This window comes from Somniosus microcephalus, chromosome 33, assembly GCF_052327205.1.
Source record: "Somniosus microcephalus isolate GS21.2 chromosome 33, FLI_Smic_1.0, whole genome shotgun sequence".
Classification (NCBI taxonomy): domain Eukaryota; kingdom Metazoa; phylum Chordata; class Chondrichthyes; order Squaliformes; family Somniosidae; genus Somniosus; species Somniosus microcephalus.
In genome coordinates, this window is record NC_141019.1 from 14,696,723 (window position 1) to 14,723,684 (window position 26,962).

A 26,962-nucleotide genomic window follows, 5' to 3' on the forward strand; every position below is an offset into this window, starting at 1 on the left:
ACCTACTCATTGACTTCAGTATTACAGCATTCCTGTGGACAGCGTCCCCACTCTGGTACATCATTCAATCCTCGGCTCTTTCATAGCAGCAAGTCATGTATTTAATGTCCCTCAGTGACCTCAGCTGACCCCTTCAGGGCTGCCATCTTTACCCAGATGTTCTCAACGTCTGGGGGCTTTGTCACACAGAATTGACTTGCTTCGCGATTCCTTCCTATGTGTGGTGAAGGGTGGGGGCGGAGACAATTAACACAAAGATTGCGCGGCTTAAATAGTAATGATTTCAGTGAATTTTCAGTATTAGCAAAGAAAACATCAGGACCCACCAGGTTGTTGCTTGGTTTTGGATTTGTGATGAGGGATGTGGGATGTCAGTGTCAGGATGTCAGCTCACTTCAGGGTGTGTTATATGGCTACTGTACTGAGGAGTGTGGTATATCTTGTTAGCAAAATTAAAGCCCATGGGATTAAAGGGACAGTGGCAGGGTGGATATAAAATTGGCCAAGGGACAGAAAGTGGTGAACGGTTGTTTTTCAGACTGGAGGGAAGTGTACAGTGGTGTTCACCATATTAATGACCTGGACTTGGGTATACGGGGCATAATTTCAAAGTTTGCAAATGACACAAAACTCAGAAATGTAGTAAACAGTGAGGAGGATAGTAACAGACTTCAGGAGGACACAGACAGACTGGTGAAATGGGCAGACACGTGGCAGATGAAATTTAACGCAGAGAAGTGTGAAGTGATACATTGGTTGGAAGAATGAGGAGAGGCAATATAAACTAAAGGGTACAATTCTAAAGGGGGTGCAGGAACAGAGAGAGCTGGGGGTGCACGTACACAAATCTTTGAAGGTGGAAAGACAAGTTGAGAAAGCTGTTAAAAAGCAAATGGGATCCTTGGCTTCGAGTACAAAAGCCAGGATGTTATGCTAAACCTTTATAAAACACTGGGTAGGCCTCAGTTGGAATATTGTGTTCAATTCTGGGCACCACACTTTAAGAAGGATGTCCAGGTCTTAGAGAGGGTGCAGAGGAGATTTACCAAAATGGTTCCAGGGATGAGGGACTTCAGTTATGGGGAGAGACTGGAGAAGCTGGGGTTGTTCTCCTTAGAGCAGGGAAGGTTAAGGCGAGATTTGATAAAGGTGTTAAAAATCATGAATGGTTTAGACAGAGTAAATAAGTGTTTCCAGTGGTAGAAGGGTCGAGAACCAGAGGACACAGATTTAAGGTGATTGGCAAAAGAACCAGAGGGGAGATGAATACATTTTTTTTAACGCAGCGAGTTGTTGTGATCTGGAATGCGCTGCCTGAAAGGGCGGTGGAAGCAAATTCAATAGTAACTTTTAAAAGGGGAATTGGAGAAATACTTGAAGGGAAAAAATTTGCATGGTTATGGGGAAAGAGCAGGAGAATGGGGGTAATTGGACAGCTCTACCAAAGAGCTGGCACAGGCATGATGGGCTGAATGGCCTGTAATAACAGATGTGTTATATGGGTACTGAACTGAGTTGCGTGGTATATCTGTGCTGTAACGAAGGGTGTGTTATATAGGTGCAGAGCAGTGTGGTAACGAAAGGTGAGGAAGGTGAGGCATGTTAATGCTGCAAAGCAAAATGTGGTATTGCAGTACTGAGAGGAATGGTATCAGTGTAACAATAAGGGGAACGCTATATCAGTGCTGTGATGAGGGAGTATGGTATATCAGAACTGTAATGGCAGCTGTGGTATGTAAATGCTGTAATGAGAGGTATAGTACGATCAGTGCTGGAATGAGAGGTGCAGTACATGAGTGCTACAATGAAGGATGTGGTATATCAGGATTGTAATGAAGGATGTGGTATATCAGGATTGTAATGAAGGATGTGGTATATCAGGATTGTAATGAAGGTTGTGGTATATCTGGACTGTAATGAAGGTTGTGGTATATCAGGATTGTAATGAAGGATGTGGTATATCAGGATTGTAACGAAGGGTGTGGTATATCAGGATTGTAATGAAGGATGTGGTATATCAGGATTATAATGAAGGATGTGGTATATCAGGATTGTAATGAAGGTTGTGGTATATCTGGACTGTAATGAAGGATGTGGTATATCAGGATTGTAATGAAGGATGTGGTATATCAGGATTGTAATGAAGGATGTGGTATATCAGGATTGTAATGAAGGATGTGGTATATCAGGATTGTAATGAAGGGTGTGGTATATCAGGATTGTAATGAAGGATGTGGTATATCAGGATTGTAATGAAGGATGTGGTATATCAGGATTGTAATGAAGGTTGCGGTATATCTGGACTGTAATGAAGGATGTGGTATATCAGGATTGTAATGAAGGATGTGGTATATCAGGATTGTAATGAAGGATGTGGTATATCAGGATTGTAATGAAGGATGTGGTATATCAGGATTGTAATGAAGGATGTAGTATATCAGGATTGTAATGAAGGATGTGGCATATCAGGATTGTAATGAAGGATGTGGCATATCAGGATTGTAATGAAGGATGTGGTATATCAGGATTGTAATGAAGGATGTGGTATATCAGGATTGTAATGAAGGATGTGGTATATCAGGATTGTAATGAAGGATGTGGTATATCAGGATTGTAATGAAGGATGTGGTATATCAGGATTGTAATGAAGGATGTGGTATATCAGGATTGTAATGAAGGATGTGGCATATCAGGATTGTAATGAAGGTTGTGGTATATCAGGATTGTAATGAAGGATGTGGTATGTCAGGATTGTAATGAAGGATGTGGTATATCAGGGTTGTAATGAAGGATGTGGTATATCAGGATTGTAATGAAGGATGTGGTATATCAGGATTGTAATGAAGGATGTGGTATATCAGGATTGTAATGAAGGATGTGGCATATCAGGATTGTAATGAAGGTTGTGGTATATCAGGATTGTAATGAAGGATGTGGTATGTCAGGATTGTAATGAAGGATGTGGTATATCAGGATTGTAATGAATGTTGTGGTATATCTGGACTGTAATGAAGGATGTGGTATATCAGGATTGTAATGAAGGATGTGGTATATCAGGATTGTAATGAAGGTTGTGGTATATCAGGATTGTAATGAAGGATGTGGTATATCAGGATTGTAATGAAGGACGTGGTATATCTGGACTGTAATGAAGGATGTGGTATATCAGGATTGTAGTGAAGGATGTGGTATATCAGGATTGTACTGAAGGATGTGGTATATCAGGATTGTAATGAAGGATGTGGTATATCAGGATTGTAGTGAAGGATGTGGTATATCAGGATTGTAATGAAGGATGTGGTATATCAGGATTGTAATGAAGGATGTGGTATATCAGGATTGTAATGAAGGAAGTGGTATATCAGGATTGTAATGAAGGACGTGGTATATCAGGATTTTAGTGAAGGATGTGGTATATCAGGATTGTAATGAAGGATGTGCTATATCAGGATTGTACTGAAGGATGTGGTATATCAGGATTGTAATGAAGGTTGTGGTATATCTGGACTGTAATGAAGGATGTGGTATATCAGGATTGTAATGAAGGATGTGGTATATCAGGATTGTAATGAAGAATGTGATATATCAGGATTGTAATGAAGGTTGTGGTATATCAGGATTGTAATGAAGGATGTGGTATATCAGGATTGTAATGAAGGATGTGGTATATCAGGATTATAATGAAGGATGTGGTATATCAGGATTGTAATGAAGGATGTGGTATATCAGGATTGTAATGAAGGATGTGGTATATCAGGATTGTAACGAAGGGTGTGGTATATCAGGATTGTAATGAAGGATGTGGTATATCAGGATTGTAATGAAGGATGTGGTATATCAGGATTGTAATGAAGGTTGTGGTATATCTGGACTGTAATGAAGGATGTGGTATCATCAGGATTGTAATGAAGGATGTGGTATATCAGGATTGTAATGAAGGATGTGGTATATCAGGTTGGTAATGAAGGATGTGGTATATCAGGTTGGTAATGAAGGATGTGGTATTTCAGGGTTGTACTGAAGGATGTGGTATATCAGGATTGTAATGAAGGATGTGGTATATCAGGACTGTAATCAAGGATGTAGTATATCAGGATTGTAATGAAGGGTGTGGTATATCAGGGTTGGTAATGAAGGTTGTGGTACATCAGGATTGTAATGAAGGATGTGGTATATCAGGTCTGTAATGAAGGATGTGGTATATCAGGACTGTAAGGAAGGATATAATATATCAGGAATGTAAAGAATGTGGTATATCAGGACTGTAATCAAGGATGTGGTATATCAGGATTGTACTGAAGGATGTGTTACATCAGGGTTGCAATGAAGGATGTGGCATATCAGGGTTGAAATGAAGGATGTGGTGTATCAGGACTGTAATGAGAGTTGGGTGTGGTATATCAGGAATGTAAGGAAGGATGTGGTATATCAGGATTGTAATGAAGGGTGTGGTATATCAGGACTGTAATCAAGGATGTGGTATATCAGGACTGTAATGAGAGTTGCGTGTGGTATATCAGCACTGTAATGAAGGATGTGGTATATCAGGATTGTAATGAAGGATGTGGTGTATCAGGACTGTAATGAGAGTTGTGTGTGGTATATCAGCACTGTAATGAAGGATGTGGTATATCAGGACTGTAATGAAGGATGTGGTATATCAGGACTTTAATGAAGCATGTGGTATATTAGGTTGGTAATGAAGGATGTGGTATATCAGGTTGGTAATGAAGGATGTGGTATATCAGGTTTGTAGTGAAGGATGTGGTATATCAGGATTGTAATGAGAGTTGGGTGTGGTATATCAGGACTGTAATGAGAGTTGGGTGTGGTATATCAGGACTGTAATGAGAGTTGTGTGTGATATATCAGGACTGTAATGAGAGTTGTCTGTGATATATCAGGACTGTAATGAGAGTTGTGTGTGATATATCAGGGCTGTAATGAGAGTTGTGTGTGATATATCAGGACTGTAATGAGAGTTGTGTGTGATATATCAGGACTGTAATGAGAGTTGTGTGTGATATATCAGGACTGTAATGAGAGTTGTGTGTGATATATCAGGACTGTAATGAGAGTAGGGTGTGATATATCAGGGCTGTAATGAGAGTTGTGTGTGATATATCAGGACTGTAATGAGAGTAGGGTGTGATATATCAGGACTGTAATGAGAGTTGTGTGTGATATATCAGGACTGTAATGAGAGTTGTGTGTGATATATCAGGGCTGTAATGAGAGTTGGGTGTGATATATCAGGACTGTAATGCGAGTTGGGTGTGATATATGAGGACTGTAATGAGAGTTGGGTGTGGTTTATCAGGACTGTAATGAGAGTTGTGTGTGATATATCAGGACTGTAATGAGAGTTGTGTGTGATATATCAGGACTGTAATGAGAGTTGTGTGTGATATATCAGGACTGTAATGAGAGTTGTGTGTGATATATCAGGACTGTAATGAGAGTTGGGTGTGGTATATCAGGACTGTAATGAGAGTTGTGTGTGATATATCAGGACTGTAATGAGAGTTGTGTGTGATATATCAGGACTGTAATGAGAGTTGTGTGTGATATATCAGGACTGTAATGAGAGTTGTGTGTGATATATCAGGACTGTAATGAGAGTTGTGTGTGATATATCAGGACTGTAATGAGAGTTGGGTGTGGTATATCAGGACTGTAATGAGAGTTGTGTGTGATATATCAGGACTGTAATGAGAGTTGTGTGTGATATATCAGGACTGTAATGAGAGTTGTGTGTGATATATCAGGACTGTAATGAGAGTTGTGTGTGATATATCAGGACTGTAATGAGAGTTGTGTGTGATATATCAGGACTGTAATGAGAGTTGGGTGTGATATATCAGGACTGTAATGAGAGTTGTGTGTGATATATCAGGACTGTAATGAGAGTTGTGTGTGATATATCAGGACTGTAATGAGAGTTGTGTGTGATATATCAGGACTGTAATGAGAGTTGTGTGTGATATATCAGGACTGTAATGAGAGTAGGGTGTGATATATCAGGACTGTAATGAGAGTTGTGTGTGATATATCAGGACTGTAATGAGAGTAGGGTGTGATATATCAGGACTGTAATGAGAGTAGGGTGTGGTATATCAGGACTGTAATGAGAGTTGTGTGTGATATATCAGGACTGTAATGAGAGTTGTGTGTGATATATCAGGACTGTAATGAGAGTTGTGTGTGATATATCAGGACTGTAATGAGAGTTGTGTGTGATATATCAGGACTGTAATGAGAGTTGTGTGTGATATATCAGGACTGTAATGAGAGTAGGGTGTGATATATCAGGGCTGTAATGAGAGTTGTGTGTGATATATCAGGACTGTAATGAGAGTAGGGTGTGATATATCAGGACTGTAATGAGAGTTGTGTGTGATATATCAGGACTGTAATGAGAGTTGTGTGTGATATATCAGGACTGTAATGAGAGTTGTGTGTGATATATCAGGACTGTAATGAGAGTTGTGTGTGATATATCAGGGCTGTAATGAGAGTTGTGTGTGATATATCAGGACTGTAATGAGAGTTGTGTGTGATATATCAGGACTGTAATGAGAGTAGGGTGTGATATATCAGGACTGTAATGAGAGTTGTGTGTGATATATCAGGACTGTAATGAGAGTTGTGTGTGATATATCAGGACTGTAATGAGAGTTGGGTGTGATATATCAGGACTGTAATGAGAGTTGTGTGTGATATATCAGGACTGTAATGAGAGTAGGGTGTGATATATCAGGACTGTAATGAGAGTTGTGTGTGATATATCAGGACTGTAATGAGAGTTGTGTGTGATATATCAGGACTGTAATGAGAGTAGGGTGTGATATATCAGGGCTGTAATGAGAGTTGTGTGTGATATATCAGGACTGTAATGAGAGTAGGGTGTGATATATCAGGACTGTAATGAGAGTTGTGTGTGATATATCAGGACTGTAATGAGAGTTGTGTGTGATATATCAGGACTGTAATGAGAGTAGGGTGTGATATATCAGGGCTGTAATGAGAGTTGTGTGTGATATATCAGGACTGTAATGAGAGTTGTGTGTGATATATCAGGACTGTAATGAGAGTTGTGTGTGATATATCAGGACTGTAATGAGAGTTGTGTGTGATATATCAGGACTGTAATGAGAGTTGTGTGTGATATATCAGGACTGTAATGAGAGTTGTGTGTGATATATCAGGACTGTAATGAGAGTTGGGTGTGATATATCAGGACTGTAATGAGAGTTGTGTGTGATATATCAGGACTGTAATGAGAGTTGTGTGTGATATATCAGGACTGTAATGAGAGTTGTGTGTGATATATCAGGACTGTAATGAGAGTTGTGTGTGATATATCAGGACTGTAATGAGAGTAGGGTGTGATATATCAGGACTGTAATGAGAGTTGTGTGTGATATATCAGGACTGTAATGAGAGTAGGGTGTGATATATCAGGACTGTAATGAGAGTAGGGTGTGGTATATCAGGACTGTAATGAGAGTTGTGTGTGATATATCAGGACTGTAATGAGAGTTGTGTGTGATATATCAGGACTGTAATGAGAGTTGTGTGTGATATATCAGGACTGTAATGAGAGTTGTGTGTGATATATCAGGACTGTAATGAGAGTTGTGTGTGATATATCAGGACTGTAATGAGAGTAGGGTGTGATATATCAGGGCTGTAATGAGAGTTGTGTGTGATATATCAGGACTGTAATGAGAGTAGGGTGTGATATATCAGGACTGTAATGAGAGTTGTGTGTGATATATCAGGACTGTAATGAGAGTTGTGTGTGATATATCAGGACTGTAATGAGAGTTGTGTGTGATATATCAGGACTGTAATGAGAGTTGTGTGTGATATATCAGGGCTGTAATGAGAGTTGTGTGTGATATATCAGGACTGTAATGAGAGTTGTGTGTGATATATCAGGACTGTAATGAGAGTAGGGTGTGATATATCAGGACTGTAATGAGAGTTGTGTGTGATATATCAGGACTGTAATGAGAGTTGTGTGTGATATATCAGGACTGTAATGAGAGTTGGGTGTGATATATCAGGACTGTAATGAGAGTTGTGTGTGATATATCAGGACTGTAATGAGAGTAGGGTGTGATATATCAGGACTGTAATGAGAGTTGTGTGTGATATATCAGGACTGTAATGAGAGTTGTGTGTGATATATCAGGACTGTAATGAGAGTAGGGTGTGATATATCAGGGCTGTAATGAGAGTTGTGTGTGATATATCAGGACTGTAATGAGAGTAGGGTGTGATATATCAGGACTGTAATGAGAGTTGTGTGTGATATATCAGGACTGTAATGAGAGTTGTGTGTGATATATCAGGACTGTAATGAGAGTAGGGTGTGATATATCAGGGCTGTAATGAGAGTTGTGTGTGATATATCAGGACTGTAATGAGAGTTGTGTGTGATATATCAGGACTGTAATGAGAGTAGGGTGTGATATATCAGGACTGTAATGGGAGTTGTGTGTGATATATCAGGACTGTAATGAGAGTTGTGTGTGATATATCAGGACTGTAATGAGAGTTGTGTGTGATATATCAGGACTGTAATGAGAGTAGGGTGTGATATATCAGGACTGTAATGAGAGTAGGGTATGATATATCAGGGCTGTAATGAGAGTTGTGTGTGATATATGAGGACTGTAATGAGAGTAGGGTGTGATATATCAGGACTGTAATGAGAGTAGGGTGTGATATATCAGGACTGTAATGAGAGCAGGGTGTGATATATCAGGACTGTAATGAGAGTAGGGTGTGATATATCAGGACTGTAATGAGAGTTGTGTGTGATATATCAGGACTGTAATGAGAGTTGTGTGTGATATATCAGGACTGTAATGAGAGTTGTGTGTGATATATCAGGACTGTAATGAGAGTAGGGTGTGATATATCAGGACTGTAATGAGAGTTGTGTGTGATATATCAGGACTGTAATGAGAGTAGGGTGTGATATATCAGGGCTGTAATGAGAGTTGTGTGTGATATATCAGGACTGTAATGAGAGTTGTGTGTAATATATCAGGGCTGTAATGAGAGTTGTGTGTGATATATCAGGACTGTAATGAGAGTTGTGTGTGATATATCAGGACTGTAATGAGAGTAGGGTGTGATATATCAGGGCTGTAATGAGAGTTGTGTGTGATATATCAGGACTGTAATGAGAGTAGGGTGTGATATATCAGGACTGTAATGAGAGTTGTGTGTGATATATCAGGACTGTAATGAGAGTTGTGTGTGATATATCAGGACTGTAATGAGAGTTGTGTGTGATATATCAGGACTGTAATGAGAGTTGTGTGTGATATATCAGGGCTGTAATGAGAGTTGTGTGTGATATATCAGGACTGTAATGAGAGTTGTGTGTGATATATCAGGACTGTAATGAGAGTAGGGTGTGATATATCAGGACTGTAATGAGAGTTGTGTGTGATATATCAGGACTGTAATGAGAGTTGTGTGTGATATATCAGGACTGTAATGAGAGTTGGGTGTGATATATCAGGACTGTAATGAGAGTTGTGTGTGATATATCAGGACTGTAATGAGAGTAGGGTGTGATATATCAGGACTGTAATGAGAGTTGTGTGTGATATATCAGGACTGTAATGAGAGTTGTGTGTGATATATCAGGACTGTAATGAGAGTAGGGTGTGATATATCAGGGCTGTAATGAGAGTTGTGTGTGATATATCAGGACTGTAATGAGAGTAGGGTGTGATATATCAGGACTGTAATGAGAGTTGTGTGTGATATATCAGGACTGTAATGAGAGTTGTGTGTGATATATCAGGACTGTAATGAGAGTAGGGTGTGATATATCAGGGCTGTAATGAGAGTTGTGTGTGATATATCAGGACTGTAATGAGAGTAGGGTGTGATATATCAGGACTGTAATGAGAGTTGTGTGTGATATATCAGGACTGTAATGAGAGTAGGGTGTGATATATCAGGACTGTAATGAGAGTTGTGTGTGATATATCAGGACTGTAATGAGAGTAGGGTGTACTGAGATACTTCCTGCTCTAAGTTTGTTCACAGCCAACCAAGCATTGGATACACAGATGGACACAAGCTAAATCACACGGTCTTTGAACAGGAAGAAGCATGAACTGGTGTCCTTAGATATAGTAGGGCCTATTTAATTGACCCTTGCTCCTGGGGAACGCCCTGTCCCCCAGGGGCAAAGGTCAGGAAAAATGGGCAGAGACGTTCTTCACCAGGCTATATGGGGCTTTCCTGGGTGAATGGAGACATTTAAATGGAGTGGAAGAAGCCATTCCTGGCCTCCTGCCTCATTCTCTAGTGCGACCACCGACTGTTTGCCCCAACACAGAACCATCCAGAAAACATGGCACCGTGGCCAGCCCATAATGCCCCACCAGCCAGAGGTTCCGCAGGGGTCCTGGGGCAGCCAAAGTGTGCAGGTAAGAATGTTTATATTGCACTGAACACAAGAAGCCTTCATCAGCACCCAGATGGTGCTGTTCGCTTAGGCCCGACGTGCAGCTGCTCCTGGCTCTCCTGCCCCTTCCACTGGCTCACCACCATGCCAAGTCTGCAGTAATGGCTGAACCAAACTTTGCTTTTCTCCTTCAGGTACTCCAGAGAATTGGCAAAACCATGGAAACAAAAGATGAACAGTTTGAGCAGTGCGCAAACAGCTTCAACAAACAACAGGTACCATAACATCCTTCTTAGCAACGGGTACTGTAGCACCCTTCTTAGCAACAGTTACCCTGCCACCTTCCTTAGCAACAGGTACTGTACCCTACCCTTTGGCAACAGGTACTGTGCCTATCTCCTTAGCAACAGTTACCCTGCCACCTTCCTTAGCAACAGGTACTGTACCCTACCCTTTGGCTACAGTTACTGTGCCTATCTCCTTAGCAACAGTTGCCTTGCCACCTTCCTTAGCAACAGGTACTGTACCGTACTCTGTGGCTACAGGTGCTGTGCCTATCTCCTTAGCAACAGTTACCCTGTCACCTTCCTTAGCAACAGGCAGTTGTAGATGCAACTAGTTGATGTGTTCACCAGTTCGATGATGTGATCACTAATTAATGTGATCACAAGTGTCATTATTTTCAAAAGAATTTTTGCCTTGCATAAAAGAAATCTATTGAAGGAATACCTGAGCACTGATTCAGCTCGTTGAGTTTTATTGAGCATGCTCATGAGCCTGGGATTTGACTGCCCTCGGGAGCTGCAATAAAGCACGCGCAATAACGCCCGCATGGAGAGCACAGCGCAGAAACAAGCGGCAATGCTAACCGCGCTAAGCAGCCATTTAAAGGGCTGCAGCAGGTCCGGGAATCCGGGGCAGCTGCCAACTTACTCATTTTGCTGAACATGGAGGTTTGAGGACCAGGAGCTGGAAGGGTTTCTGGAGAGAGTGCAAGAGAGGACAGAACACGTGAGCCGGACAGGCAATGCCCCACTTCCCCACCCAAAACGGAGAGTGTGGGAGTGGGGAGTGGGCGAGTGGGGAGTGTGGGAGTGGGCGAGTGGGCGAGTGGGGAGTGGGGAGTGGGCGAGTGGGGGAGTGGGGAGTGTGGGAGTGGGGAGTGGGGAGTGTGGGAGTGGGGAGTGTGGGAGTGTGGGGGTGGCGAGTGGGGGAGTGTGGGAGTGGGGAGTGGGCGAGTGGGGAGTGTGGGAGTGGGGAGTGGGCAGTGGGGAGTGGGGAGTGGGGAGTGGGGGAGTGGGCAGTGGGGAGTGGGGAGTGGGCAGTGGGGAGTGGGGAGTGGGCAGTGGGCAGTGGGGAGTGGGCAGTGGGGAGTGGGCAGTGGGGGAGTGGGCAGTGGGGAGTGGGGAGTGGGCAGTGGGGAGTGAGCAGTGGGGCAGTGGGGGAGTGAGCAGTGGGGACTGGGCAGTGGGGAGTGGGCAGTGGGGAGTGGGCAGTGGGGCAGTGGGGGAGTGAGCAGTGGGGAGTGGGCAGTGGGGGAGTGAGCAGTGGGGACTGGGCAGTGGGGAGTGGGGGAGTGGGCAGTGGGGAGTGGGCAGTGGGGCAGTGGGGGAGTGAGCAGTGGGGACTGGGCAGTGGGGGAGTGAGCAGTGGGGACTGGGCAGTGGGGAGTGGGCAGTGGGGAGTGGGGAGTGGGCAGTGGGGAGTGGGGAGTGCGCAGTGGGGAGCGGGCAGTGGGGAGTGGGCAGTGGGGGAGTGGGGGAGTGGGCAGTGGGGAGTGGGCAGTGGGGAGTGGGGGAGTGGGGGAGTGAGCAGTGGGGAGTGGGCAGTGGGGAGTGGGGAGTGGGGAGTGGGCAGTGGGGGAGTGGGCAGTGGGGAGTAGGGAGTGGGGGAGTGGGCAGTGGGGAGTGGGCAGTGGGGAGTGGGGGAGTGGGGAGTGGGGGAGTGGGCAGTGGGGAGTGGGGAGTGGGGGGAGTGAGCAGTGGGGAGTGGGGAGTGGGCAGTGGGGAGTGGGCAGTGGGGAGTGGGGGAGTGGGCAGTGGGGAGTGGGCAGTGGGGAGTGGGGGAGTGGGCAGTGGGGATTGGGCAGTGGGGGAGTGGGCAGTGGGGAGTGGGGAGTGGGGGAGTGGGGGAGTGAGCAGTGGGGAGTGGGCCTTCTCTTTCAGTGTCGCTTCAATAGGTTTTTGATCAGATTTCTCTGGCTGGAAGAAACAATCCAGTCCGATTCAGAAATGTGCCAGGGAGCTCCGGGTTTTGTGTTGTGCTCATTGTCAAGAAAGGAGTTTATGTTTTGAAGGCTCTGTGTAGAGAGGAAGTGCCTTTTACATTTTATGTATCAAGGAGTGAAGAATAATGTATATCTCTCTGTGATGTACTGTTTAGTGTTCATTCACCTCATCCTCTCACCCTATTCTCTCTCTCTCTCTCTCCCCTCTCTCTCTCTCAATTCAAATCAATTCAATTCAAATTGCTTTATTGGCAAGATACATCTTATGTTGCCAAAGCACAGAAATACATGTATGATTGAGCACATAAACACTGATCTAGACATAAAGTGTATAGACAAGTATACCCATGTATACATATGCATATAATCTTTTCTAAGATTTAATGTGTCACTGGTTGTCCCTCTGCTTGTGGCAGGCTGTAACATAGTTTGCCGCTATAGTTACACATTTTCTCTGTTCCCCCAATAGATATGGGAGTTTCTGGTGGTCATTCAGATTTTTGAATTCAGGACATATTTTTGTGAATTTTGGGTAGAAATTCTCCCTTATGTCCTGATAGTTTCCGCAAGCTGTGAGGAAGTGCATCTCTGTCTCCACCACTCCCTGACTGCAGTGAGAGCATATCCTGTCCTCTCTTGGCAGCCAGGTCTGCCTGTGTCTGCCTTTTTCGATGGCCAGGCTATGTTCACTAAGTCTGTACATTGTCAAGGCTTTTCTCAGTTTGCTATCCTTTACCATGGTCAGGTATTCAGCCATGGTGTATTGTCTGTTTAGGGCCAAATAGCAATTGAGGTTGTTTTGGGTTTTTGTCGTTTCTGTCCAATAGTTCAAATATTTTTCCTTTTGTTTAGTGATAATTGTGTTGGGTCGAATTCTCTGTGCTAGGATGTCACTGTCCTGGAGCTGGTTATTATGAGTAGTGTTGTTAGTTACTTCACTGAGTCCCAGGACTAGTTGACTGAGGGGACTCTTCTCTATGATCATCTCTTGGCATTTCAAGGCTTCATAATGATAGCAGTGGGGGTTGCTCATTTTTAGGTGTTTCCAAAATTTGATGGCTCGTTTTTGGATAGTAATTAGTAGTGGATATTGGCCTAGTTCTGCCCTGCATGCATTGTTTGTGGTTTTCCTCTGAGTCCGGAAAATACCTTTACAGGATTCTGCATGCAGGATCTCAATTGGGTATTTGTCCCATTTTGCGAATTCTTGTTGTGTTAGCGGACCCCACACCTCACTGCCGAGAGCGAGAGTCCCGAAGGCTGTGTTGCCTGCCCGGTGCCAGGGTTAAGGACATCTCCTCTGGACTGGAGAGAAATTTGGAGTGGGAGGGGGAGGATCCAGTTGTCGTGGTCCATGTTGGTACCAACGACATAGATAGGACAAGGAAGGAGGTTCTGCTGAGGGAGTTTGAGCAGCTAGGGGCCAAATTAAAAAGCAGAACCACAAGGGTAATAATCTCTGGATTATTACCTGAGCCACGAGCGAATTTGGCTAGGACAAATAAAATTAGAGAGTTAAATGCGTGGCTCAAAGGCTGGTGTGGGAGAAATGGGTTTTGCTTCCTGGGACACTGGCACCAGTACTGGGGCAGGAGGGAGCTGTTCCGTTGGGACGGGCTTCACTTGGCCAGTGCTGGGACTAGAGTCCTGGCGGATCATATAACTAGGGCTGTAGAGAGGGCTTTAAACTAACTAGTGGGGGGGAGGTTCCTAGAGAGCAAATAATAAAAATGACAACAGAGAAGGTCATAGACTTAGGTAGCAGTGGGGAAATTAAAAACCAGAGCATGTCAGGAAGGGGCAGAAGGTATGGAGTAAAAGGTAAAGTAATAAAAAGGGCAAAAGCAGGAACTAAGTGTCACAAAACATATTTGAAAGTTCATTTTATCGTCAGTGTGTTTAATCACCTCGTTTAGGATGCCATCTGCACTGCAAGCTTTTCTTGGTCGTAGGTCCTTGAATTTTTCAAATAGCTCTTTTTCAGTTATTGGGTGGTCTAATGGGTTTTGGTTGTCTTTTATGGCCAGTTCGAGCTTTTCCAATTCTTTGCATGTTAGATCTTGCTCTGGGCTTAGTGTGTTTTTCTGGTATTGTTAAGTATGTGTATTGTATTGAACAATTAACACAAAGACTTAAACGTATAACTCAAACAGGTTTTTACTGGTTGGAGGTAGGGACTGCACGTAGGTCTTTACTTCATGCCCACAGGCGGGAACTGAGGGGAGATCAGTACCCACAGTACTATTTATACCCCTATGGCCAGGAGTGGTACTGCGTATCACTACGCCCTACAAGTAGTGCAGTCCTGTCCATAGGTTCAAAGTAGCACACATATTACATACACAACAGGTATAATTTTTCAAAATTGTTTTCCCATATGTCTCCATTTTGAATGGGCAATTCGTCGCGTTGCTTTTTGTGCAATGTATTCCAGTTGTCCCAGAAACAATTAGAATCGATAGATTCCTCAATGGAGCTGAGTTTATTCTTAATATACTGTTCTTTATTGGCTCTGAGTGTGTTTTTATATTGTGTTAGTGCCTGACAATAAGCAAGGCGTAGTTCCTCGTTTTCTGGTTGTCTGTGTTTTTGGTTTGATATTTTTCTGAGTTTTTTCCTCATGTTATGACAGTCTGAATCAAACCATTTTTCGTGGTTTTGTGTTTTGGGTTTACTCTTGCGAGATATCAAGTTCGACATTGTTGCCAAATTATCAAAAATATTATTTAGGTTATTCACTGCCTGGTTTATGCCTTCTTTATTGTGAGTGTATGTGTTTTCCAGAAAGGTGTCCAAGAGGGATTGAGTTGATTGGCTGCTAATTGCTTTCTAGTATTTTTCCGTACTGTTTTGGGCCCATCTGTAGGATTTTTTAAATGTTGTACAGCTTACTGGGCTGTGTTTCTGTGTTGGTTGTTTCTGTCCTTTTAAGATACGCAGTAATTTGGCTGTGATCTGACAGTGGTGTTAGTGGTTTGACTGTGAATGCTCTGAAAGAGGATGGGTCCAGATCTGTAATCATATAGTCTACGGTGCAGATGCCAAGAGATGAAGAATAGGTCGGTCTTCCTAGGGAGTCTCCTATGAACCTACCATTGACGATGTACAGACCCAGGCTTCGACAGAGCTGCAGGAGCTGCTTTCCGTTTGCATTTATCTGTTTGTCGTAGTTACACCTGTGTGAATGTAAAGGGAGATCAAACTGGTTATTTCCAAATATGTAATTATTCCCCTGAGTACTGATAAAGTCTGGTTCTTCACCAGTTCTTGAGTTGAGGTCACCACAGATCAACACCTTCCCATGGGCCTGGTAATGGTTAATCTCGCTCTCAATGTTGGAGAAGCTGTCCTCTTTGAAATACGAGGATTCTATAGGGGGATGTAGATTGCGCAAATGAAAACATTTTGCATGCTAGAAATTACGTCTTTCTTAATCTTGAGCCATAAGTGGTTTTCGCCCTTATTTTATAAATTCAATGTAATTGCTAAGCTCTGCTTTGAACCAAATCAGCATGCCTCCAGAGTCTCTGCCCTGGGTTACTCCTGGCAGTTTATTGGAGGGGACCACTAGCTCTGTGTACCCAGGGGGACAACCAGTGGGTCCTTCTCCTCTACACCATGTCTCTTGCAAAATGATAATGTCCAGATCTTTGATTTCATCTCGGAACTCTGGGGAACTGCTCTTTAGGCCAAGCACAGAAGAGCGTAGGCCTTGGATATTCCAGGTTGAGATGCACAAGGATTTCATGTTTAGATTGGTCTTTTACTGTGATAGATGTGTGTGTCTTTGTCGTATTAAATGGGGGGGAAAGGAACACCTCAAGTGTCTATAAATACTGACAGTACATAGCTGCAACTCTTTCCAACAGTCATACCCTTTTTTTTTCAGGTGTGAAAAGTGAAAAGGGCTAGTCATTATGCTTCCTGATCCATAAGGCAGGAGCAGATGATGCTGAGCATCTGCTTTATGTCTCTCAATGGATTGTCTCTGCCTGTTTTATTGCTTACGTCCTGTGCCCATCTCACTCTGTCGGGCTGGGGTTCTTGCTGCTGTGGTGGTCCTGCTCTCCTGAGGGGCAGGAGTGGTGCAGGTCGGGCAGTGGTGCTGTGCTCAAATGGCGTGTACGTGGGGATCCTCTCTGGTCCTGGTTGGTGTGGTGGTGGTCTCTGTATTGGTCCTGGGCTGTACCTCGCTGGTCTCTGATGGCTGGGGGGGTGTCCTGTTCCTCTTGGAGTCTGGGTGTGAACCCAGTTAAGAGCGACATCCTTCAGGGCCTTAGCAAAGATCGGTACTAGCGCCTTGTAGAGATGGACGTGGTCTTCAAGACATTTCACATCGAGGTTGGGGTGTTGGGCCAGGTGCACGTTTTGTTTTAGTTCACAGTATCGTGCTATGCTGGCATTTATCTTGTGGATTGCTCTGTGGTGAAAGTCTTTTCTCGGCAACAGTGTGGAAATAGTGATTCTAGCGTTTGGGAAGGTGGTGCTTGCCTTCTCAATCACTGTTCGGAGCGACGTTTCCACCCTCTCCTGCTGGGCCCCTAGGTCATTTGTGCCGGTGTGTATGATGATGTGTTGAGGGGAGCCTAATTGGGTTGTGGTCAACAATTCCAGGACTTTGTCTGAATTTGGGCACCAGTGCTTGGCTACGATATGTTTAGGGAATAGCTTTTTCTCCCGGAGGTGTTTCCCGTTTGAGTCTATGAGTATTGCAATGTCAGCCTTGTTGGTGTTTACTGGCTGGTGGCTCTCGCCTGGACTCACAGGTTGTGTGTTGGACTGGGGGGGTTGTGTCTGGTCTGTGCGCTCCTCTTGTAAGCGGCTCGGCTGTGGTTCCAAAGTGGTGGGGGCAGACTGGGCTTTAGTGGGCTGGTCGGTCTGTGTGGCACCCCTTGTATTGTGGGTCTGCTGCTGTTGTTCAGTGGGAGAGTGCAGCTGCTCAGTCGGGCTCTGCACTGTCTTATCTCTGGCCTCTGGCTGCTGGGCTAATGCCGCTATCTCTCCCCTGTGGTTCTCCCTGTCTTTCTGCAGCTCTTTCACCTGCTTCCCAAGTAAATTCAGCTCTCTCCTGTATCTCTCCCTCTCTTGCTTTTGTTCTTGCTTCGTTGCTGAAATGCTGCTTTCTTGGTCGGTTTTCAGTTGAAGGACCTCCTCTATAAGTTTAACCAGCTCTATCTCCAGCTGGTTAAACTTCTCCTTTAGTTGTACCGGGCTGTGGGACCCCAGGGTGTGTGCCTGGTTGGAGCTGGAGTCTCTCTCTCCCACAGTCTCTAACTCTCAACCCCAGTCTCTCTCTCTCTCTTCCAGTTTCTCTTTCTCCCACAGTCTCTCTCTCTCTCCCACAGTCTCTCTCTCCTCCAGTCTCTATCTCCCACAGTCTATCTCTCTCTCTCTCCCAGTTTCTCTCTCTCTCCCCAGTCTCTCTCTCTCCCCCAATCTCTCTCACTCCCAGTCTCTCTCTCCCTCCCAGTTTCTCTCTCTTCCCAGTCTCTCTCTCTCCCCCAATCTCTCTCTCTCCCAGTTTCTCTCTCTCTCCCCAGTCTCTCTCTCTCCCCCAATCTCTCTCTCTCCCAGTTTCTCTCTCTCTCCCCCAATCTCTCTCTCTCCCCCAATCTCTCTCTCTCCCAGTTTCTCTCTCTCCCCAGTCTCTCTCTCTCCCCCAATCTCTCTCTCTCCCCCAGTCTCTCTCTTCCCCAATCTCTCTCTCCCCCAGTCTCTCTCTCCCCCAATCTCTCCCTCCCAGTCTCTCTCTCTCCCCCAATCTCTCTCTCTCCCAGTTTCTCTCTCTCCCCAGTCTCTCTCTCTCCCCCAATCTCTCTCTCTCCCAGTCTCTCTCTCTCCCAGTTTCTCTCTCTCCCCCAATCTCTCTCTCTCTCCCAGTTTCTCTCTCTCCCCAGTCTCTCTCTCTACCCCAGTCTCTCTCTCTCCCCCAATCTCTCTCTCTCCCAGTTTCTCTCTCTCTCCCCAGTCTCTCTCTCTCTCCCCCAATCTCTCTCTCTCCCAGTTTCTCTCTCTCTCCTAGTCTCTCTCTCTCCCCCAATCTCTCTCTCTCCCCAGTCTCTCTCTCTCCCCAGTCTGTCTCTCTCCCTCAGTCTCTCTCTCCCCAGTCTCTCTCTCTCCCCCAATATCTCTCTCTCCCAGTCTCTCTCTCTCCCCCAATCTCTCTCTCTCCCAGTCTCTCTCTCTCCCAGTTTCTCTCTCTCTCCCAGTCTCTCTCTCTCCCCCAATCTCTCTCTCTCCCAGTCTCTCTCTCTCCCAGTTTCTCTCTCTCTCCCAGTCTCTCTCTCTCCCCCAATCTCTCTCTCTCCCAATCTCTCTCTCTCCCCAGTCTCTCTCTCTCCCCAGTCTCTCTCTCTCCCCCAGTCTCTCTCTCCCCAATCTCTCTCTCTCCCAATCTCTCTCTCTCCCCAGTCTCTCTCTCTCCCCAGTCTCTCTCTCTCCCAGTTTCTCTCTCCCTCCCAGTCTCTCGCTCTCCCCAGTCTCTCTCTCGCCCAGTTTCTCTCTCTCTCCCCAATCTCTCTCTCCCCAGTCTCTCTCTCTCCCAGTCTCTCTCTCTCTCCCTCCCCAGTCTCTCTCTCTCCCCCAATCTCTCTCTCTCCCCCAATCTCTCTCTCTCCCAGTTTCTCTCTCTCCCCAGTCTCTCTCTCTCTCCCCAGTCTCTCTCTCTCTCTCCCAGTTTCTCTCAATCTCCCCAGTCTCTCTCTCTCTCTCCAGTCTCTCTCTCTCTCCCAGTTTCTCTCTCTCTCCCAGTCTCTCTCTCTCTCCCCAGTTTCTCTCTCTCCCCAGTTTCTCTCTCTCTCCCAGTCTCTCTCTCTCTCCCAATCTCTCTCTCTCCCCAGTCTCTCTCTCTCCCCCAATCTCTCTCTCTCCCCCAATCTCTCTCTCCCCAGTCTCTCTCTCTCTCTCCCCAGTCTCTCTCTCCCAGTCTCTCTCTCTCTCCCCCAATCTCTCTCTCACTCCCAGTTTCTCTCTCTCTCCCCAGTCTCTCTCTCTCCCCAGTCTCTCTCTCTCTCCCCAGTTTCTCTCTCTCTCCCCAGTCTCGCTCTCTCCCCAGTCTCTCTCTCTCTCCCCAGTCTCTCTCTCTCTCCCCAGTCTCTCTCTCACTCCCAGTCTCTCTCACTCTCCCCAGTCTCTCTCTCTCTCCCAGTCTCTCTCTCTCTCCCCAGTCTCTCTCTCTCCCCCAATCTCTCTCTCTCCCAGTTTCTCTCTCTCTCCCAGTCTCTCTCTCTCCCCAGTCTCTTTCTCTCTCTCCCAGTTTCTCTCTCTCTCCCCAGTCTCTCTCTCTCCCCAGTCTCTCTCTCTCTCTCCCAGTTTCTCTCTCTCTCCCCAGTCTCTCTCTCTCCCCGTCTCTCTCTCTCCCGTTTCTCTCTCTCTCCCCAGTCTCTATCTCTCCCCAGTCTCTCTCTCTCTCGCCCAGTTTCTCTCTCTCTCCCCGTCTCTCTTTCTCTCCCCAGTCTCTCTCTCTCCCCAGTCTCTCTCTCTCTCCCCAGTCTCTCTCTCTCCCCCAATCTCTCTCTCTCCCCAGTCTCTCTCTCTCCCCCAATCTCTCTCTCTCCCCAGTCCCTCTCTCTCTCCCCAGTCTCTCTCTCTCCCCAGTCTCTCTCTCTCCCCCAATCTCTCACTCCCAGTTTCTCTCTCTCTCCCCAGTCTCTCTCTCCCCAGTTTTTCTCTCTCCCAGTCTCTCTCTCTCCCCAATCTCTCTCTCCCAGTCTCTCTCTCTCCCCCAATCTCTCTCTCTCCCAGTCTCTCTCTCTCCCAGTCTCTCTCTCTCCCAGTTTCTCTCTCTCTCCCCCAGTCTCTCTCTCCCCAGTCTCTCTCTCTCCCCCAATCTCTCTCTCTCCCAGTCTCTCTCTCTCCCAGTCTCTCTCTCTCCCAGTCTCTCTCTCTCTCCCAGTTTCTCTCTCTCTCCCAGTTTCTCTCTCTCTCCCCCAACCTCTCTCTCTCCCAGTCTCTCTCTCTCCCAGTTTCTCTCTCTCTCCCACGCTCTCTCTCCCCCAATCTCTCTCTCTCCCAGTTTCTCTCTCTCTCCCAGTCTCTCTCTCTCCCCCAATCTCTCTCTCTCCCCAGTCTCTCTCTCTCCCCAGTCTGTCTCTCTCCCCCAGTCTCTCTCTCCCCAGTCTCTCTCTCTCCCCCAATCTCTCTCTCTCCCAGTCTCTCTCTCTCCCCCAATCTCTCTCTCTCCCAGTCTCTCTCTCTCCCAGTCTCTCTCTCTCCCCCAATCTCTCTCTCCCAGTCTCTCTCTCTCCCAGTTTCTCTCTCTCTCCCAGTCTCTCTCTCTCCCCCAATCTCTCTCTCTCCCCAGTCTCTCTCTCTCCCCAGTCTCTCTCTCTCCCCCAGTCTCTCTCTCCCCAGTCTCTCTCTCCCCCAGTCTCTCTCTCTATCCCAGTCTCTCTCTCCCCAGTCTCTCTCTCTCCCAGTTTCTCTCTCCCTCCCAGTCTCTCGCTCTCCCCAGTCTCTCTCTCGCCCAGTTTCTCTCTCTCTCCCCAGTCTCTCTCTCCCCAGTCTCTCTCTCTCCCCCAATCTCTCTCTCTCCCCCAATCTCTCTCTCTCCCAGTTTCTCTCTCTCCCCAGTCTCTCTCTCTCTCCCCAGTCTCTCTCTCTCTCTCCCAGTCTCTCTCTCTCTCCAGTCTCTCTCTCTCTCCCCAGTCTCTCTCTCCCCCAGTTTCTCTCTCTCTCCCCAATCTCTCTCTCTCCCAGTTTCTCTCTCTCTCCCAGTCTCTCTCTCTCTCCCAATCTCTCTCTCTCCCCAGTCTCTCTCTCTCCCCCAATCTCTCTCTCTCCCCCAATCTCTCTCTCCCCAGTCTCTCTCTCTCTCCCCAGTCTCTCTCTCCCAGTCTCTCTCTCTCTCCCCCAATCTCTCTCTCACTCCCAGTTTCTCTCTCTCTCCCCAGTCTCTCTCTCTCCCCAGTCTCTCTCTCTCTCCCCAGTTTCTCTCTCTCTCCCCAGTCTCTCTCTCCCCAGTCTCTCTCTCTCTCCCCAGTCTCTCTCTCTCTCCCCAGTCTCTCTCTCTCTCCCAGTCTCTCTCACTCTCCCCAGTCTCTCTCTCTCTCCCAGTCTCTCTCTCTCTCCCCAGTCTCTCTCCCCCCCATCTCTCTCTCTCCCAGTTTCTCTCTCTCTCCCAGTTTCTCTCTCTCTCCCAGTCTCTCTCTCTCCCCAGTCTCTCTCTCTCTCCCAGTCTCTCTCTCTCTCCCCAGTCTCTCTCCCCCCCATCTGTCTCTCTCCCAGTTTCTCTCTCTCTCCCAGTCTCTCTCTCTCTCCCAGTCTCTCTCTCTCCCCCAATCTCTCTCTCTCTCCCAGTTTCTCTCTCTCTCCCCAGTCTCTCTCTCGCCCAGTTTCTCTCTCTCTCCCCAGTCTCTCTCTCCCCAGTCTCTCTCTCTCTCCCAATCTCTCTCTCTCTCCCCAGTCTCTCTCTCTCCCCCAATCTCTCTCTCTCTCCCCGTCTCTCTCTCTCCCCCAATCTCTCTCTCTCCCAGTTTCTCTCTCTCTCCCCAGTCTCTCTCTCTCCCCCAATCTCTCTCTCTCTCCCCGTCTCTCTCTCTCCCCCAATCTCTCTCTCTCCCAGTTTCTCTCTCTCTCCCCAGTCTCTCTCTCTCCCCCAATCTCTCTCACTCCCAGTTTCTCTCTCTCTCCCCAGTCTCTCTCTCTCTCCCCAGTCTCTCTCTCTCCCCAGTCTCTCTCTCTCCCCCAATCTCTCTCTCTCCCCCAATCTCTCTCTCTCCCCAGTCTCTCTCTCTCCCCAGTCTCTCTCTCTCTCCCCAGTCTCTCTCTCTCTCCCCAGTCTCTCTCTCTCCCCCGTCTCTCTCTCTCCCCCAATCTCTCTCTCTCCCCAATCTCTCTCACTCCGAGTCTCTCTCTCTCCCCAGTCTCTCACTCTCCCCAGTCTCTCTCTCTCCCCAGTCTCTCTCTCGCCCAGTTTCTCTCTCTCTCCCCCAATCTCTCTCTCTCCCAGTTTCTCTCTCTCTCCCCCAATCTCTCTCTCTCCCAGTTTCTCTCTCTCTCCCCAGTCTCTCTCTCGCCCAGTTTCTCTCTCTCTCCCCCAATCTCTCTCTCTCCCAGTTTCTCTCTCTCTCCCCAATCTCTCTCACTCCCAGTTTCTCTCTCTCCCAGTCTCTCTCTCTCCCCCAGTTTCTCTCTCTCCCAGTCTCTCTCTCTCCCCCAATCTCTCTCTCCCCCAATCTCTCTCTCTCCCAGTCTCTCTCTCTCCCAGTTTCTCTCTCTCTCCCCAGTCTCTCTCTCTCCCCCAATCTCTCTCTCTCCCAGTCTCTCTCTCTCCCAGTTTCTCTCTCTCCCCCAACCTCTCTCTCTCCCCAGTCTCTCTCTCTCCCCCAGTCTCTCTCTCCCCAGTCTCTCTCTCTCCCCCAATCTCTCTCTCTCCCAGTCTCTCTCTCCCCCAATCTCTCTCTCTCCCAGTTTCTCTCTCTCCCAGTTTCTCTCTCTCTCCCAGTCTCTCTCTCTCCCCCAATCTCTCTCTCCCCCAATCTCTCTCTCCCAGTTTCTCTCTCTCTCTCCCAGTCTCTCTCTCTCTCTCCCAGTCTCTCTCTCTCCCCCCCAATCTCTCTCTCTCCCAGTTTCTCTCTCTCTCCCCAGTCTCTCTCTCTCCCCCAATCTCTCTCTCTCCCAGTTTCTCTCTCCCCCAATCTCTCTCTCTCCCAGTTTCTCTCTCTCTCCCCAGTCTCTCTCTGATGTGCCTCAATAATTCCGAGACTCGAAGGTAGCAGAACAAAACAAGGCTTTTATTAACTTAGAACGAAACACGTAAGCGAGAGAGATGTCGTCCTTCTGGAGATTGGGGCTAGACTGAAGCTAGCTTACAAACGGGGCCAGGTATGGGCGGAGCCCTACACACAGCACATTCCAGCACATTCCAGTATACAATACAGCACATTCCAGTACACAATACAATGAGGTCTGGGGGAAGGGAAATGACACTGAAACCGATCTCAGTCACAGGCCGTGATGAATGGAAATATTTCATCACATTCACCCCTTCTATAGATTTAGTCTGTTCGGGGGTTTGATAGTCCTCTGCGACCGACGTGGCTGTTGCGGTGCCGCGGGTGTCGGCTGGGTGTCCCCGGTAGCCTCCTGGGTCTCTGCCGGGGGTGCCGCCAGGGTTGTTGAAGGGGTAGTTGGTGGGGGTGCCGTTGGTCGGTGTTCTTCCGGGGGTGATGAAAGAGTAGTGGGTGGGTAAGAGTTGCTGTGATCGTCGTTGCCGCTATTGCCGTGGTTGTTGTCGATGCCGGCTGGGGCGACGTCTTTTATGGACACGGTGTCCTCCCTTCCGTCGGCGTGCCGGACATATGCGTATTGGGGGTTGGCGTGGAGTAGGTGTACTGGCTCCACGAGAGGGTCCGTCTTGTGGCCCCTCACATGCCTTCGCACGAGTACCGGACCTGGGGTGAAGAGCCATGACGGCATGGATACGCCTGAGGTGGATTTCCGGGGAAAGACAAACATTCGTTCATGAGGCGTGGTATTAGTGGCCGTACACAATAGCGACCGTATCGAATGGAGCACATCCGAGAGGACTTCCTGCCAGCGGGAGATAGGGAGGCCCTTGGTCCTTAGAGCTAGAGTGACTGCTTTCCATACTGTCCCGTTCTCTCGCTCCACTTGGCCGTTACCCCGGGGGTTGTAGCTGGTGGTACGGCTCGTGGCGATCCCCCTGGACAGCATGTACTGGCGTAGCTCTTCACTCATGAAGGACGCCCCCCTATCCGTATGGATGTAGCTCGGCATACCGAACAGGCAGAACAGGCTGTTGAGGCATTTAATGACCGTGGCGCTGGTCATGTCTGGGCAGGGGAAGGCGAATGGGAACCGGGAGTATTCGTCCACAATGTTCAGGAAGTAAACATTGCTGTCGACGGACGGGAGGGGGCCCTTGAAATCTAAGCTGAGCCGCTCAAAGGGCCATGTAGCTTTGATTAAGTGGGCTCTATCTGAGCAGTAGAACCGAGGCTTGCACTCAGCGCAAGTGCGGCAGTTCCTGGTCAGGGACCGAACTTCCTCAATCGAGTAGGGTAAGTTACGGGACTTTATGAAGTGGAACAGCCGCGTGACCCCTGGGTGGCAGAGGTTGTTGTGGAGGGTCTGTAGCCGATCCCCGGTGGCGCTGGCACACATCCCTCGTGAGAGGGCGTCAGGGGATTCGTTAAGGGCCCCTGGCCGGTAAATGATGTCGTACTCGAAGGTGGAGAGCTCGATCCGCCACCTAAGAATCTTATCATTTTTAATCTTCCCCCTCTGTTTATTATTGAACATAAACGCTACCGACCGCTGGTCGGTAAGTAGGGTGAAGCGTTTGCCGGCTAGGTAGTGGCGCCAGTGGCGCACTGCCTCCACGATGGCTTGGGCCTCCTTTTCCACGGAGGAGTGTCTGATCTCAGGCCCTTGGAGGGTCCTCGAGAAGAAAGCTACGGGCCGCCCCGCCTGGTTGAGGGTGGCCGCCAAGGCGAAGTCAGACGCATCACTTTCCACTTGAAATGGAGTGTTCTCGTCCACTGCCTGTAGCGTGGCCCGCTCAATATCCTGCTTAATGCTTTTGAAGGCGGCGTGGGCCTCAGCAGAGAGCGGGAAAGAGGATGCTTTCAAGAGGGGGCGGGCTTTGTCGGAGTAGTTGGGGACCCATTGGGAATAATAAGAAAATAACCCCAGGCATCTTTTCAGGGCTTTGGGAGTGTTGGGCAGGGGCAGCTCCCGTAGGGGGCGCAATCGGTCGGGGTCTGGTCCGATTTCCCCATTCTCCACCACGCTGCCTAGTATGCAGAGGCACGTGGTGTTGTAAACGCACTTGTCCTCGTTGTAGGTGAGGTTGAGTTTTTGTGCGGTTTTCAGGAACCTCTCGAGGTTCGAGTCGTGATCCTGCTGGTTGTGACCGCAGATGGTGACGTTGTCGAGGTAGGGGAAGGTTGCCTGCAAGTGGTGGTCATCGACCATGCGGTCCATCTCCCTCTGGAAGACCGAGACCCCATTCGTCACCCCAAAGGGGACTCTGAGGAATTGGTAGAGGCGTCCGTTCGCCTCGAAGGCGGTGTACGGGCGGTCCTCTGGTCTGATAGGGAGCTGGTGGTACGCTGACTTGAGGTCGATGGTGGAGAACACCCGGTATTGGGCGATTTGGTTCACCATTTCTGATATGCGGGGTAGCGGGTAGGCGTCTAGTAGGGTGTACCTGTTGATCGTTTGACTATAGTCGATCACCATCCGTTTCTTCTCGCTACCCCTTACCACTACCACTTGGGTGCGCCACGGGCTGTTGCTGCGTTCAATAATGCGCCCTTTCAGGAGCCTGTCTACCTCGGTTGCGATAAACCGCCTGTCCTCCCAGCTGTACCTCCTGCTTTTGGTCGCTATTGGCCGGCAGTTAGGGGTAAGGTTCGCGAATAGCGAAGGCGGCTTTACCTTCAGGGTAGCCAGACCGCACACTGTGAGGGGCGGCTGGGACCCACCGTACTTGAGCGTGATGCTTTGGTGGTTGCACTGGAAATCCAGGCCCAAGATCACGCTCGCACATAGGTTCTTCATGATTAATACTTTAAAATTATCATATACAGTTCCGTTAACGCACAATTGTACCGTGCAGTAACCCAGAATGGTCGATGTCTGGGTTTTGTCAGCCATAGAGATGGTACCCTGAGTAGGGACCACCTTTAGGGAGAGTTGTTGTGCCAGTTCTGGGTGGATAAAGCTCTCCGTGCTTCCACTGTCAATTAAGCATTTAACCCGGCACCCGTTTACCTCGATGTCCACCATTGATCTGGATAGCGGGTGCGGCCTGGTCTGGTCCACTGTGACCGATGCCACTGTAGGGCCCTGATCGATACAAGATGGCGTCCACGCTGTCTGCTCACAAGATGGCGGACCCCACGAGGTCGGGCAAGATGGCGTCCAAGATGGCTGCTCCCACGGCGCACACGCGGCGGTGGCGGGTTTTCCGGCGGGGTTCCCTCTGCACACCTTCCCGAAGTGCCCCTTCTTACCGCACTTAAAGCAGGTGGTGCCTTTCGCCGGGCACAGGTTTCTGGTGTGCTTTGGCTGCCCGCAGAAGTAGCAGTTGGGTCCCTGACGCGTCGCGGCTGTCGTAGGGCTTCTGGGGGAAGAGCGGGGCCCAGCCGGTGTCGGGCTGTCAGGCGGGGAAGATGCCTTCCAAGATGGCGGCGCCCTCGGTGCAAACGTGGCGGCGTGGACGGCGCGGGCTGAAGAGTAGGCGTCCGAGTTTCTCTGGGCCACATCCAGGGATCGCGCGGTGTCCGCAGCCTGTTTCAGGTCCAACCCCGTTGCTTCCAGCA

At 48.0% G+C, this 26,962-nt stretch overlaps 1 protein-coding gene across 2 annotated transcripts in view; it reads left to right on the forward strand.

Moving 5' to 3' along the window:
• The window catches only part of LOC147096970 (uncharacterized), a 1,290,222-nt gene that overhangs the window by 1,135,494 nt on the left and 127,766 nt on the right, over window positions 1-26,962 (forward strand). Inside the window, exon 2 of one of the 2 annotated variants that reach the window (XM_085972683.1) lies at window positions 10,639-10,719. The exons of the other annotated variant lie outside the window; for it this stretch is intronic. Coding sequence (XP_085828809.1) covers window positions 10,639-10,719 — 81 coding nt within the window. The remainder of the gene's footprint in view (window positions 1-10,638; window positions 10,720-26,962) is intronic. 2 annotated transcript variants of the gene reach the window in all.